Source organism: Dermacentor silvarum, chromosome 9, assembly GCF_013339745.2.
Source record: "Dermacentor silvarum isolate Dsil-2018 chromosome 9, BIME_Dsil_1.4, whole genome shotgun sequence".
NCBI classification, from domain to species: domain Eukaryota; kingdom Metazoa; phylum Arthropoda; class Arachnida; order Ixodida; family Ixodidae; genus Dermacentor; species Dermacentor silvarum.
The window spans coordinates 144,998,825-145,011,814 of NC_051162.1; the positions used below are offsets into that span (position 1 = coordinate 144,998,825).

At 48.8% G+C, this 12,990-nt stretch overlaps 1 protein-coding gene across 1 annotated transcript; it reads left to right on the plus strand.

Annotated features, from left to right (window-relative positions):
- The first annotated feature begins 312 nt into the window (after positions 1–312).
- Positions 313–8,842, plus strand: LOC119463961 (uncharacterized). The gene is made up of 2 exons (XM_037724784.1): positions 313–432; positions 6,887–8,842. Exons 1-2 carry the CDS (start codon positions 313–315, stop codon positions 8,840–8,842), a joined length of 2,076 nt encoding a protein of 691 aa, XP_037580712.1.
- The last annotated feature ends 4,148 nt before the right edge of the window (positions 8,843–12,990 follow it).

Below are 12,990 nucleotides of genomic sequence, written 5' to 3' on the forward strand. Positions count from 1 at the left end.
CAAATACTTCTGTATGGTGCTTACGATGGTGCTTACGATACGCATAACTTGGGATTACTACATAGGCTCCCTAAAGGGAGCCTATAGAGTAACTCTAGCTGAACTCCGAGGCTGTCTCTTAAGAGTTTTTATGCTACACAGGCGAGCACTGTCGTTCCAGCTGTGGCGTTAAACGTCTTCAAAGTAGTTTAAACAAAAGTGAGTAGAGTTTTCTCCGTGGTTGGCGCGTATTGTGCCGTGCCAGTGGCCGTGCGGACTCGGTCGTGTTGTTTACGCGACGATGGACGCTGCTTCGCGACGGTGACTGCTGGCATGGGCTTCGACCCATACGCCGATGCAGTTAACTGTATCGCTGCGGAGAGCAACGCGGACAAGCGGCGCTCCCCAGTCACCATCACCGACAGCTTGCGACGCATCTCCCTTCCGTGCGCAGTCAGTGGCATAAAAATGTCAGCCACAAATATAAAATCACGCGCGATTCCACTGCTGTGAATGCGGATTACCAGCGAAGCAGCTTAGCATACAACATAGAGGTGACACAGAATTTAAATCAACGGTATGAGCAAATTTTATTTCTCTTGAGCGGTGACGGCGGTCATCCCGAAGAAGGACCCACCTATACACACCCTTATTTTCATCGGCGGTTTTGATCGGTGGCATACATTCGCGTGGAAGACTACCACCACCTCGGGGAGGCAAACAAGCATGGTTCACTAGATTCGCCTTGGTGTCGCATTCACCAAGTGTTATAGACACCTCATAGGTTACATTGACACTAGCCCAAATTGTGAATACTGTCAGGTGCCAGAAACACTTGGTCACATATCTTGCGTTTGTCCCGCGTACGCGCAAGAATGACAGAAACTGGTACCGTTCATCGCCAACGAAGAGTTTCTTTTGAGTCCTGTGGCTTAATGCAAACAGCGCAGCCTTATTAGAAGTGCCGCTGTAGCCTTTCTGCAAGTCACTGGGCTAGACACACAGCTTTAGAGATGACACAACGTCGTGGACTTTTATATACACCCCCCCCCCCTTTTTTTTTGTCACGCGCTGTGGTTATACGCCTTTGTGCGGATAAGAAGCAAACGAAGAAGAAGAAGAAGAGAATCGCCGTCGCCTGGCCCCTGCTCTCCTAACCAGCGGTCAAACGAGCCGAACTATTCAGGACCTCAACCTGTACGCGGAATGGAACAGCGCAGCGTCCGTCAACTCAGGTGAGGCGACTGCGATCTCGCCAGGCGTCGACCGGCCAAACTAGAGTGTAGAAAAACGCCATTGGATTCACAGTGATGAACGTAGCACTAGAGGATCTGCATTCCAGTGCTGTGTTCCTTAACCCTACAGTGATTGGCCGAAGCCGCTGTAGCATTTGAGCTGACTCGTAGCATCCTCGATCAGAGTTCTCCGTCGAGGAGCACAAGGACAGGTCGTCGAGGACATACAGCATCACCGCGCGTGCGCGATGAGACGCGGTGCTATGGAGGCAGCTTAATTCTGCCAGAGCCCTGCTGCCCAGGGCAGTGACGTTTTTTCCGGCAACTTCAATTGCTTCGGGCGTTTGTGATACTCAAAATCAAGGTGGCGAATAGTCACCTATAGCCTCCTTCAGCTAATCAAGTTTTGCTACATCTATTGCAGTCTGGCATTCTGCCTATCTCTACTTTATATTCTATCTCTTCATCGAACCTCTACATATATCTGTACGGTACAGCTACCGATGTGCCTGTAAGGAACCCGATTTGATCCCTGCACTGCCTTTTATTTCACGAATACCATGAACATATCTCAATTATCGCGACCTGCACCTGTCGTCGTTAGGTAATGTTTTTCCAAGTAGATGTTTCACTCTTTTGTGTCAATTCGGCGCTCACTTCCAACTTCAGTTGGAAGTCAGCGCTTGTCCCTTTCCTGTCCACGTCATCGTTATCCTTTGCCTTGTACCCTTACGATGGTTTCGACCGCTCATCAGTTAACGCTAACATCAGCTTTGAATCTCAGCGGTTCAGGAATGAGAGTGTTCCCTTAGGGCTTGGCTGGATGAATATCTCGGCATTCCATTGCGATATGCTGATCGAGTAGTCACCAAACGTTCCTTAAAGCAGACAGATGATTCATAGTGTTGGGAATATTTGCTGCCGTCTGTTTGTTTAAGGCAGACAGCTCTGGCTTTCAATAGCAACCCTAATTTGTATTATACAAAGCCACATCGAGTTTTGCGCGGATGAAATAGACGAATCCAACGAAGCTACGAAGACCTCTTAAGAACAGCTCTTCTAATACACTGTTATTTCTACAACTGCTGGACCGCGGTTTGTAAGCGGTCCTGTGAGCTGCTTCCAGTGTAGTAGAGAGCGGTAAACAATAGGTGTCTTCGATTTGTCGTATTGGGCTGACCAGGACTGCCCGAGGCGCTGCTTTCAGCAAGCCTATGATTGCTAGCGTATGCAGCGTCTCAAGATAAACCTGGGCACTCTGTCCCGATAGATCACAGAGACATGCTGCGAATGCTCTTTATCGGTGTTGCCTGTGAAGTTTTTCACAACTGTGCGGCCGACGTCATATATTTCAAACCACATTTTTAATACTTCGGGCACCGTGACTCGGTAGACGTTCTACTAAATTTCCTAAGTTCAGTCATTGCCTATATTTTAATAATATGTAGTCCGTCTTTACGGACAGAAATGAACTGGGCCCGCGCAGGCGTCGTCAAAATTCACGATGTCACGGCCTTGTGGCTCAATAAATTGTTTTTAACTCGCCAGACTTAGCTCTTTTAGAAGGCGATGTAGTTCGTCTTTACCTTTAAAAAATTAAACAGGTTCGAGCAGGTGCTACAAAAATTATTGAACTCACGACGAGCGGGTGTGGGCACTTCCGCTTTTGCGTTGTTGTTTATTTTATTCATTAGCGTTCTATGAGGGCTTCACGCACTTTTCGGGGGGGGGGGGGGGGGGGCTATCTTTTTATGTTTGTATGTGTTTGTATGCTTGTATCTAACCGTTTCCCCGCCTACCTGGGTTACTGAGTAGTACGTGGTCAAATGGTTAGCGCATCGGGCTGCTATCGTGAGGTATAAGAGGGTTCGAAACCAACCATCAGACCAACTTTGATCACTGAGAATGTGTCAATGTGTGCATAGGTGCCGATCTTCAACGAACCTCCTTCACGCCGACATGGGTAAATGCAGATGCGATACCAGGTAGGCGCCGCGCGTTTCGAAGAACCACCTTGACGCCGACGTTGAGCACTGGGTATGATGTCCCTCGCGGTCTGCGCTGGTCTCCAATGAACCTCTTTGATGCCAACTTGGGTCAGGGGGTATGTGCCAGTACGTAGGTGCGGGCCGCTCTTCAGTGAACGTCGTTGACGCCAAATTGGGTAGCGGGTATATTTGCCACTGGGAATCGGTCGCTCTACAATGACGAAAAAGGTCCCTTAAACTTCTCCGATGTTGAATCGGAATCTAACCCTCGTTAAGGGCAGCAACCGGACGCATTAGCATGCTGCGCCACAAAATGCACCAGGTATGTGCCGCTTTTCTATGAACGCTCTTCACGCCAACGCTTTATCGAGCTGCGCCATGAATGCACTGGCGGCGTGCCACTCTTTTAAGGACCCTCTCGCCAACCTTGGTCTCTGAGTGTGTGCAGCTGAGTGTGCGGCAAGCGATGGAACAATTCTCAGCGTTCGCAGGTATACCGGCGCGCCGCGCCTTTGATCTCAGAGGCCACAAGCTTACTTCGCGGCCGTGCCATTAGATGGCGCGACGTGTCCAGAAAGAAGCGCGAGAGAGGAGCCCGGTTGCCGCGTCATCACGCGTTTCTCAGCGTTCGCGCGCCGTTAATTTCGGAGGCCATGCATAATGGCGCCGAGTGTTCTTAGGGAATCGAGAAAGAGGAGTCCCGCTGCAGCAGTATACGCGCCTCATAACTCGTTTCGACAGTGGCAATAAGTCGTGCCGCTGTATTGATTTAATCCGTTCACATGTCATCGTGAGATGAGTACTGCCGCACTTTTTTTCTTCTTGGCAAAGCTCTCCTCCTCGTAAGAGTGGTTTTTCTGCTATTACGTAAGGGCCGTTTATTAACACCGAACAACCTATTGTTCTAATTACATGCTATTCAATACCTGTACTCCGATGGAAAAATGTTTACCTTTTGCGTGCCCCTCCAAGCGCCGTAGCATTGAAATATCACCGTTATGCGAAGAAACAGTGCTTATGAACAGGAAAAAGAAAGCAGACAACAAGAACGAGCGGCAGGCTGGCATCCATAATGTTTATTCTTACGGTGAAAGGCTATTGATGTGCGGTAATAACCAAGCGTACTAGGCCGCGACACCTTAACAATTCACAGGGTTGACATATACCCTGATTGCGAGTTGATATTGTGTCACGCTGTTGTACACTCGGTGATCGCGGCATATAAATAGCCTTTCAACAAACCAATAAACGTTATGGATTCTAGCCTGCCGCTCGTGTTTGTAGTATCCTTTTGGCCCCGTTCATGAGCGCGGTTTTGCGTAGGTATAAGCCAAGCGGTTCAAGTGAGCACGTTGTTGATTTTATCACCCGGATTCGGTGGAATCGCGGTTTCATTGGGAGACGCCGACGGCCTCGTGGTGCCATGCACTTGGTGCGCACTTAATGCGCTTCCTGAGGAAGCAAAGACGGAACTTATACGGTTAAGAGTGAGGGGATGGGCTGGGTTGGAGTGGCCATGTTCAGCGACTGACACATTTTTTGATTGCCGGGTTATTTTGGCATCAATACGATTCGACCAAAGAATAAATGTGCACACCATAGCGTATAATATACCTGAAAATGCTCAAATAATTCGCATCAGCTTGCACTGTGTTGTTATTACAGCAAGAGCGGCAACCACGAGTTCTCACGCACACTCGTTGCTGTAGCTTTGGGCGCGCACACACATCTCATCATTCAGTGAAAAATGTTTGTCCCTGTTTCTTTCTTTCTTTCTTTCTTTCTTTCTTTCTTTCTTTCTTTCTTTCTTTCTTTCTTTCTTTCTTTCTTTCTTTCTTTCTTTCTCGTTGTTGTAGTCCAGTTCCGCCTCGTCTGAATCATCATCACTGTCATCATCATTTATCGGCGTCATCAGTTGGTCTATTGCTATGCGGCAGCATACATGAGAAAGGAAACGCAGAAAGATATGGTGCATTCGACGGGTCCCTCTCGAGCGCTCCGAGAGCGCTCTCGCGAGACGGTTTGCAGTCGGCTGGTCGAAATCGAGCGCGAGGAAAACATTCGTCTCAGAGTGCTCGGAGTAACTCCCACCTTCAACCAGGGAGCGCGACCGAGATACGACAGAAACTCGATCACGTGGCTGCACCGACTTCTTTGGGAGCAGCTAGCACGTTCGGCTGGGCTGCAGGCTTTCATTGGTTCCGATCTCGAAAGGGTTCTGCATCGCTGCAAACCGAGTTGGAGCGGGGTAGGGAACCAGTCGAACGTACCATTAGTCATGGCATGTGCAGTAATTAGGAGGAATACATCAATGAACTGGGCACAATTGGAATTTATGTTCAGCTTTCAATGGTTTCTTTTTTATACACTGGATTCGCACAGACCGAGATTGGGAGATGAATTTCAATCGCCCACTGCACGGCCCACGGAATTATCTCCGGTGTGGAGTCAGCAAAGCCCGCTAAGCCCTTCGGTAAGTACACCAGTCTGTTATTCTCCGCTCTCCGAATCGCAAGACCTGCAGTAGAATACGTTTCGATAAAGTTACTTTGGCTGTCCCGAGAAATCGTGTATGTTTTTTTATTATTGTTGTTGTTTTTTTGTTTTTGTCGACGTAGGGAAGGGGAGAGGGAAGGGTTGCAGCGACTTTCAAAAATAGTCTATGCTTGATATGCAATTCTTCCACTTCACTGGAGTCATTCGAAACAGCAGAAAATGCTTGAGTGACAAACCACAAATAGATATTTGCTGATGAACCGAATTCACCTGATGGACTTCTTTGACAGTTTTAGCTGATAGCAATCGAGGCAGATCCGTTTCGGGGGGAGTCGTATTTTACTCGCCATAGTTTTCGAAATTACGAGTCTTGACATTGTTTCCAACCAAAACCTTCTCCACGATCCCGACGAGGTGGAGCTAGCGCAGTCCCTTTCAGGATACTTTTGTTTGGTTGCCTATTGCCCTTCGTCGTGACCGTGTTCTTTCTTTTTTTTTTTAATCACTTCCAGACCCAAGAAGCACCTCCACCTGTGCTTTCGGCGTCAAAATCGAGCCCGTGGGTTAGTACTAACTTCGTTTTGGCCGCGTCGCAATATTATGACTATTTGACAGAGGTGGTGCTGTGGCACAAAATACAAAGACAACAGTGGTCGAACGAGGTACGTCGCTTGAACTTCGACAACGGGGCTTATCTTGAAAGCCCTGAAAGTCCTGACGAAGACCAGACCCCCAGTGGAAACTATGGCATCAGTGACGTACCTTATGCGACTGTTGTTGAAGACTTGAGGCCTCCATCTCCATGTGAACTCTTGTTTTATTTGTAAATTGAAAATACAAGTTCAGCCATTCGGGGCATCAAGAACAAGTGCTTCTGTACTAGCTGCGAGCTGAAAACAAGCATGAAACATCTTTTTTTTTTTTTCGCAAGTGCCCTGCAAGAGGCAGCGATGTTCAAAGTATTCGAGTAATTAAGTCCACGTTCCCACGCATGCTTATAGCCGCTCATCCATTATGCGGTGCCACTGCTTTTTGTGGCAAAGTGTACGTGAAATCTTGAGCCATGGGAGTCCACAGAAGTGGCCTAATCGTACAACAAAAGTAACAGTTTCCGATCAAACTAATGCGTCAAATAGAAGAACAACAGCGCCGGTATGCACTCTGACGTCAGTCTTTCTCTCTTCGCAGTCACCCCTGGCCCTGTACAAGCGCCTGGTCTTCTCGCACGGAGAGAATGCTAAACCTTCGGTGATCCGCATCAGCACGGCCATAGAAGCCGTCTTCGCGGTCCTCCTCGTCGCCTCCGTACTGGTCATCTTAGTCCTGTTCGTCCGCTGGGGTCCCCGCAAGTCCGAGCACTGCACCAGCCCCGCCTGCGACCAGTTCGCCAAGCTCCTGAACGACAGCATCGACTGGTCCGCGGACCCGTGCCGCAATTTCGATGCCTACGTCTGCAGCGGTTGGCACTCCAAACGCAAGTACTCGGTGAGCTTGGAGCTGGTCGTCAGAGCGGTCGACTCCATGACGAACGTCGTCAGCAAGGGCGTGGTGCACACACCGTCCCCGGGCCAAGACTTCTTGCAGAAGGTCAGCCTCTTCTACCGCTCCTGCGATATGGTGTGGCGCGGCGATCGTGACGAACTCCCTGTGATCCGCGACTTCCTTCTCCGCGCTGGCATTGCCTGGCCTCGGAGACCCGCGACGCCTGACGTCCGGCGCACTCTGCTAAGCCTAAGTGTGGAGTTCGACTGGCCGGTCATCATCCAGGTATTCCCATGGAAGAAGAGTGTGTGGTTGCGCATACCTCATTCCTTCAGCATGGCTCTCGAAGAAAGGGAACTGCTGAGTGATCGGGAGAGTAGACGGCGCAGCTTCGACTTCCTGAAAGCCCAGTTCTCTGAAGGGGATTCCGAAGGCGCCGTCGAGTTCAATGATACCGACGTATTGGAGTCGACGTTCTTCCAGCCTCTCGTCGACTTAGCAACAAGCGGTTGGCCCGAAGAAATGACCGCAAGAAGTCTTGAAAAGAACAAGTGGATCGAGTTATTAGAGCAATGGAACATGACTTCCTCGCCCTCCTTCGTTACCGATAGCCCGAAATACGTGGAGAAATTTCTCGACCTGTGGAAGCGGGAGGGCGAGGTTCGCACTCACCTCTTCGTCTCTTGGATGGCGGCCAGGTACGTCAGCCTGTTTGCCAACCGCGAACTCGTTTTCAACTACTACACCACGGCGAACCCCGAAACGATCATGTACCTGCACGGACCGCTTTGCTACGCGCTCGTTTACAAGTTCATCGGAGACTACCTGTTTGTCCCGTACAACGTCCAGGTGTTTCTTCCCGTTCAAGAGGACGTGAAACGCATTGTTTCGGCCATCAGAAACCAGTTCGCGGCTCACCTCTCCTCCACGCCACCTTTCTCCAACGAAACTTCCGCGAAGTTCAGGTGGACTTCTCTGGACGTCGTCATGAAAGCTCTGAACCAAACGGCACACCGAAGCTCGAACGCGAGCAGCGCGGCCGACAAGCTGTTGCCAGACATGAACAACTCGCTCGCAGAAAACTGGCGCACTGCGTGGCAAACGACTCTATTCGGGAGAGCAGGCCCGATTCCGTACACCTTGGGTTGGGAAACCATCTCCTCGTTGTCCCCGTACACTCGCGTGAGCGACGATTTTGTCCTAGCGCCGTACGTCCTCTCGTTCCCGCTCTACGATCCGAACCTCGTGGACGCCGTCAAGTACGGAGCCTTCGGAGCGCTCGTGGCCAGAGCGTCCGCTGAGATGGCCATCAAGCACTACGGTGGCGCTGACGCGACGGCACAGGCCGTCGACGACTCGCGGACGTGCGTCAAGGCCACCGACAAGGACGCCACTGCGACGCTGCTCGACTTGGCGTCCTTGAACGTCCTGGTGGACGCCTTCGAAGAGCACGGTTCTCGCGGGACGCTGGCGGTTGGGAATGGCTTCACGGCATCGCAGCTGCTGTTCGTCTCCTGGTGCTTCCAGAAGTGCCGAGGACGCTCACGGGATCTGGGCGACAAATGCAACGCGGCCGTTCGTCATGTGGCCGCTTTTAGCTCGGCATTTGGCTGCTCCCAGAGCGACCCACTGAATCCCGAGAAAAAATGTCACTTGTTTTAGCACTAGCCATGACTAGCGACCGCCGAGACGTATAATAGTGACGCAGAGGTGCGCCAACGCTTGTTTTTTTGCGCCCCTTGTGTTCGTTTTCTGATTTCTTTCTTTGTTATTATTGTCATTTATTTATAATTTTAGACTTCTGCGTAATATATGTAGATTTATTATAGTGTGAGTTCAGTACGCAAGAATGCGCTTTTTAGACATTTGTCGTATCCCCTCGTAGCAATGTATTTGCACAAATATGAGTAAGGAGGAGTTCGAATACCTTCCGAGTTAAAAAAAATTGTACCAACTGCAGTACTGAAGTACGTATAGCTGGAAGAAGACTCGGGTACAGCAAGTGGCAACACTTACAAAGCCCGTGGCACCCTCGACCTGCGCTGCAGCTCGTGGCGCAAGCGGTCTCCCGAGGTACCTCTAAGCGCAGACACTTCGTGTTGTGGCTTACATGTATATCAAATGCACCCTCGACCTACAGACTCTTTGCGAATGAACTGAGAACATGCAGCAGGCATTTTCTCCTGGTCTACCAAAGGAGTCACCGGTGCGGACTCAATCCCCTCGACACAGCATTTCCAGTTATGCTCCTTATAAAAGTTGTTCGCACCAAGAGGTGCTGTCAGAGCTAGATTGTTCATTCCGACACATCAACGTACATCAAAATCGAGCGCACTATCTAACAAGACAGGCACTCGCCTTATTTTTGCTAAATTGAGGGAGCCTTTTCCTTTAAAGCGCAGCTCTTAGGCGCCCATTCCTACGGCGAGCGTCCGCGTCGGCGTAACCGAGCGAACGAGGACAATGAAAGATGACAGCGGATGATGAAAGACGTGAGGAGGGTGCAACGGGACCACGGGGCAGAAAGCGGAGGAGGGTATGGCGAAAGGATGAGAAGAAAAGCGTAGCGCAGCGACGACAGACACGAGATGGCGCCAAAGTAGCGCGCGTCGTCTGGGAGGCCTGTCGGCGGTGACTGCTGCATGTGAATAGCGCCCACGCGGCACCCACGCGTTGGCTCTCGCGATCTCCAGGCTGGCAAGTCAGTCGTGCCCACACGCCACACTTCGCTCCGTTTGCAACGTGCCACACGAGGCAGACCGTCCGCGCCAGTCAATATATCGCGAAATGAAAACACGCCGCGCTCAAATTTCGCATTATTGGGTATCATAATCGTCGGTGAATTTTTTTTTACCCTGCTTTTGTTATATATATTTTGCTTTGTGAAAGGGGGATTATTTATTGACGCTCGTCCAAGGGATCGCAAGTGGCACTGTATGAACAGTCCTAGCTCTTGGTATCAGCAGCTCGAGCTCGGGTCTCGCGCCGAAGCGATGGCAGTGCCTGCAACGCTGCATGCATATTCCCGCGGCAAACATGAGCCATCCTGGCGACCTTGCGTGATGACCCGACGATGGGGTCGTGGTACGGCTTTAGGCGGCTGATGTGAACCGTCTCGCGACGCTTGTCCGAAGATGACGTCACCGTTTCGACCACATAGTTCGCAGGCGATGTATACTCGACGATCCGGTACGGACCCCAAAATTTGGAGCAAGCTTTGGGGTAAGGCCTGGAGAGTGGAATGGCAGCCGAAGCCAGAGGTGATAATCCACGGCGAAGGGCTATGTGGGCCGATCGTGATCGCGGCGATTACTTTTGTTGCTCTACGAACCTGTTGTTACAAACCATCCCGTGGTGAATTTTGATGTGTTTTTGCCACGTTCGACATGTGTACTTCGGGGGAGGTTATTCTGTAAATGTCCACCTAGTGGACATGTCCATTTTTTTTTCTGCTGCTGAAGTGCTGAATGGCTGGGGGTGCCTGTCTCCCTCTGACAAGTACCCCAGGCCGGCCAATCAGCTAGCACTTCAGCAGCAGAGAAATCGGACATTTACACTATAGGTGAACAATTACAGAATACCTCCCGTGATTTGTCACTGATGCAAGCACCTTACAGCAGAAATTTGTCTTCAGTCATGATTACGTATTAAGCAAAATGCATTACCGTTTCATGTATTCCCTGACGAAGGTAGGACCCCGACCGTAACGTAGGAAATAGAGCATCGTTTTCTTCGTATATATATATAGTTAATTTTGTGCTTCAATGCATAAAGCGACGTTTTGTTAAGAAACTAACTGGAACGCCAATGCATTTCTCCGCAAGGTTCGGGAAATAATATCTCGAAACTGGCGTCATCCTGAGAATTCGTTCCAAGTGGATCCGCCTTGCGAACTCCACGGCTACAATTTGTAAATTGCAATATTGACCATCAAGCAATTAGTTAAAAACTTAATTAGTGAATTGTTGTTAATTATTCGATTATGCATTTCAATTTCTTGCGCAAGTCATGTCCGCCTCTTCGAGTAGACCAGCTCATTAACTAGAATTGTGCTATTTGCCACAGGCAACCTTTAAGAATTTTTGAAAGTGTCCGCTGAAACACCCTGTATATATATATATATATATATATATATATATATATATATATATATATATATATATATATATATAACATCATCATCAGCATATCTTTATGTCCACTGCAGGACGAAGGCCTTTCCCAGCGATCTCCAATTACCCCTGTCTTGCGCTAGCTGATTGCAACTTGCGCTTGCAAATGTATTAATTTCATCACCCCTCCCAATTTTCTGCCGTCCTCGACTGCGATTCCATACCCTTGGGCCCCATTCTGTAACTGTAATGGTCCACCGGTTATCCATCCTACGCATTACATGGCCTGCCCAGCTCCATTTTTTCCTAAAGGGACACTAAAGCAAAACAATAAACTTAGACTGACAAAATATTCTTCGAAAACTCTGCTTTCATTAATTACACTGCAATAGGTCAATTATTACAAGAGAAAATGAAGCTCAAAGTAATTTTTTTTTCTAATTTCGCGTGGGAACCCCGACGTCAGCACTTCAGTATGACGTCACGACTTCTAAAGTAATTTTTCGTGTTTGGGCCACGTTGGCTCAGTAAATGTTCGCGAAACTTGCCACATTCATTCTTGGGCTCCTTTAAAACACAATGTAGTCAATATTTACCTCTAAAGAATTAACTGAGACCTAGAAGACGCTCAAAGTCCATGACGTCACGGTGTGCTAGGGCGGGAACTTCAAGGTGGCGTCGCCACTCGCCTTTGTGTTTTTCGTTTCTTTCTTTCTTACCAAGCGGCTTCTCTCGGTAAGATTGGTGTTTTCTGTATTGTGGAATCGTAATCTACTGATACAGAAGAAATCATTTTTCCCCTTTAGTGTCCCTTTAATGTCAACTAGAATATCGGTTATCCCCGTTTGTTCTCTGATCCACGCCGCTCTCTTCCTGTCTCTTAACGTTACGCCTAACATTGTTCCTTCCATCGCTCTTTGTGCGGTCCTTAACTTGTTCTCGACCTTCTTTGATAGCCTCCAAGTTCCTGCCCTATATGTTATCACCGGTGGAATTCAATGATTGTACACTTTTCTTTTGAACGAGAGTGGTAAGCTTCCAGTCAGGATTTGTTAATACCTGCCGTGTGCACTCTCACCCAATTTTATTCTTCTCTAAATTTACTTATCATGATCAGGGTCGCTTGTTAATATTGGGCCTAGATAAACGTACTCCTGCACAGACTCTAGACGCCGACTGACGATCGTGAATTCTTGTCCCCTTGCCAGGCTATTGAACATTACCTTTGTCTTTTGCATAATAACCTTGAACCCTACTCCTACACTTTCTCGGTTAAAGTCCTCAATCATTTGTTGCAATTCATCCCCAATGTTGCTGAATGTCATCTCCAGACCCAAGGTTGGGGAGATATATCGCCATTGATCCTCACTCCTAAGCCCTTCGCAGTCTAACAGATTGAATACTTCTCCCAAGCATGCAGTGATAGCATTCGAAGAGATTGTGTCTCCTTGCCTGACCCCTTTCTTGATAGGTAACTTTCTACTTTTCTTTGGGATAACCGATGTAGCTGTGGAATCTTTGTAGATATTTCCCAAGATATTCACGTATGCCTCCTGTACTCCTTGATTACCTAACACTTCTATGACTGCTGATATCTCTACTGATTCAAATGCCTTTTCATAATCTATGAAAGCCATATAGCGAGGTTGATTGTACTCCACAGATTTATTCATTACTTTCTTGGTGAAATGTATTTGG

Coding starts and splice junctions, on each gene's coding strand:
- LOC119463961 (XM_037724784.1), top strand. CDS start 313: ATGGGCTTCGACCCATACGCCGATGCAGTTAACTGTATCGCTGCGGAG. Junction 433..6,886: donor GCATCTCCCTTCCGTGCGCA/GTCAGTGGCATA, acceptor CTCTCTTCGCAG/TCACCCCTGGCCCTGTACAA.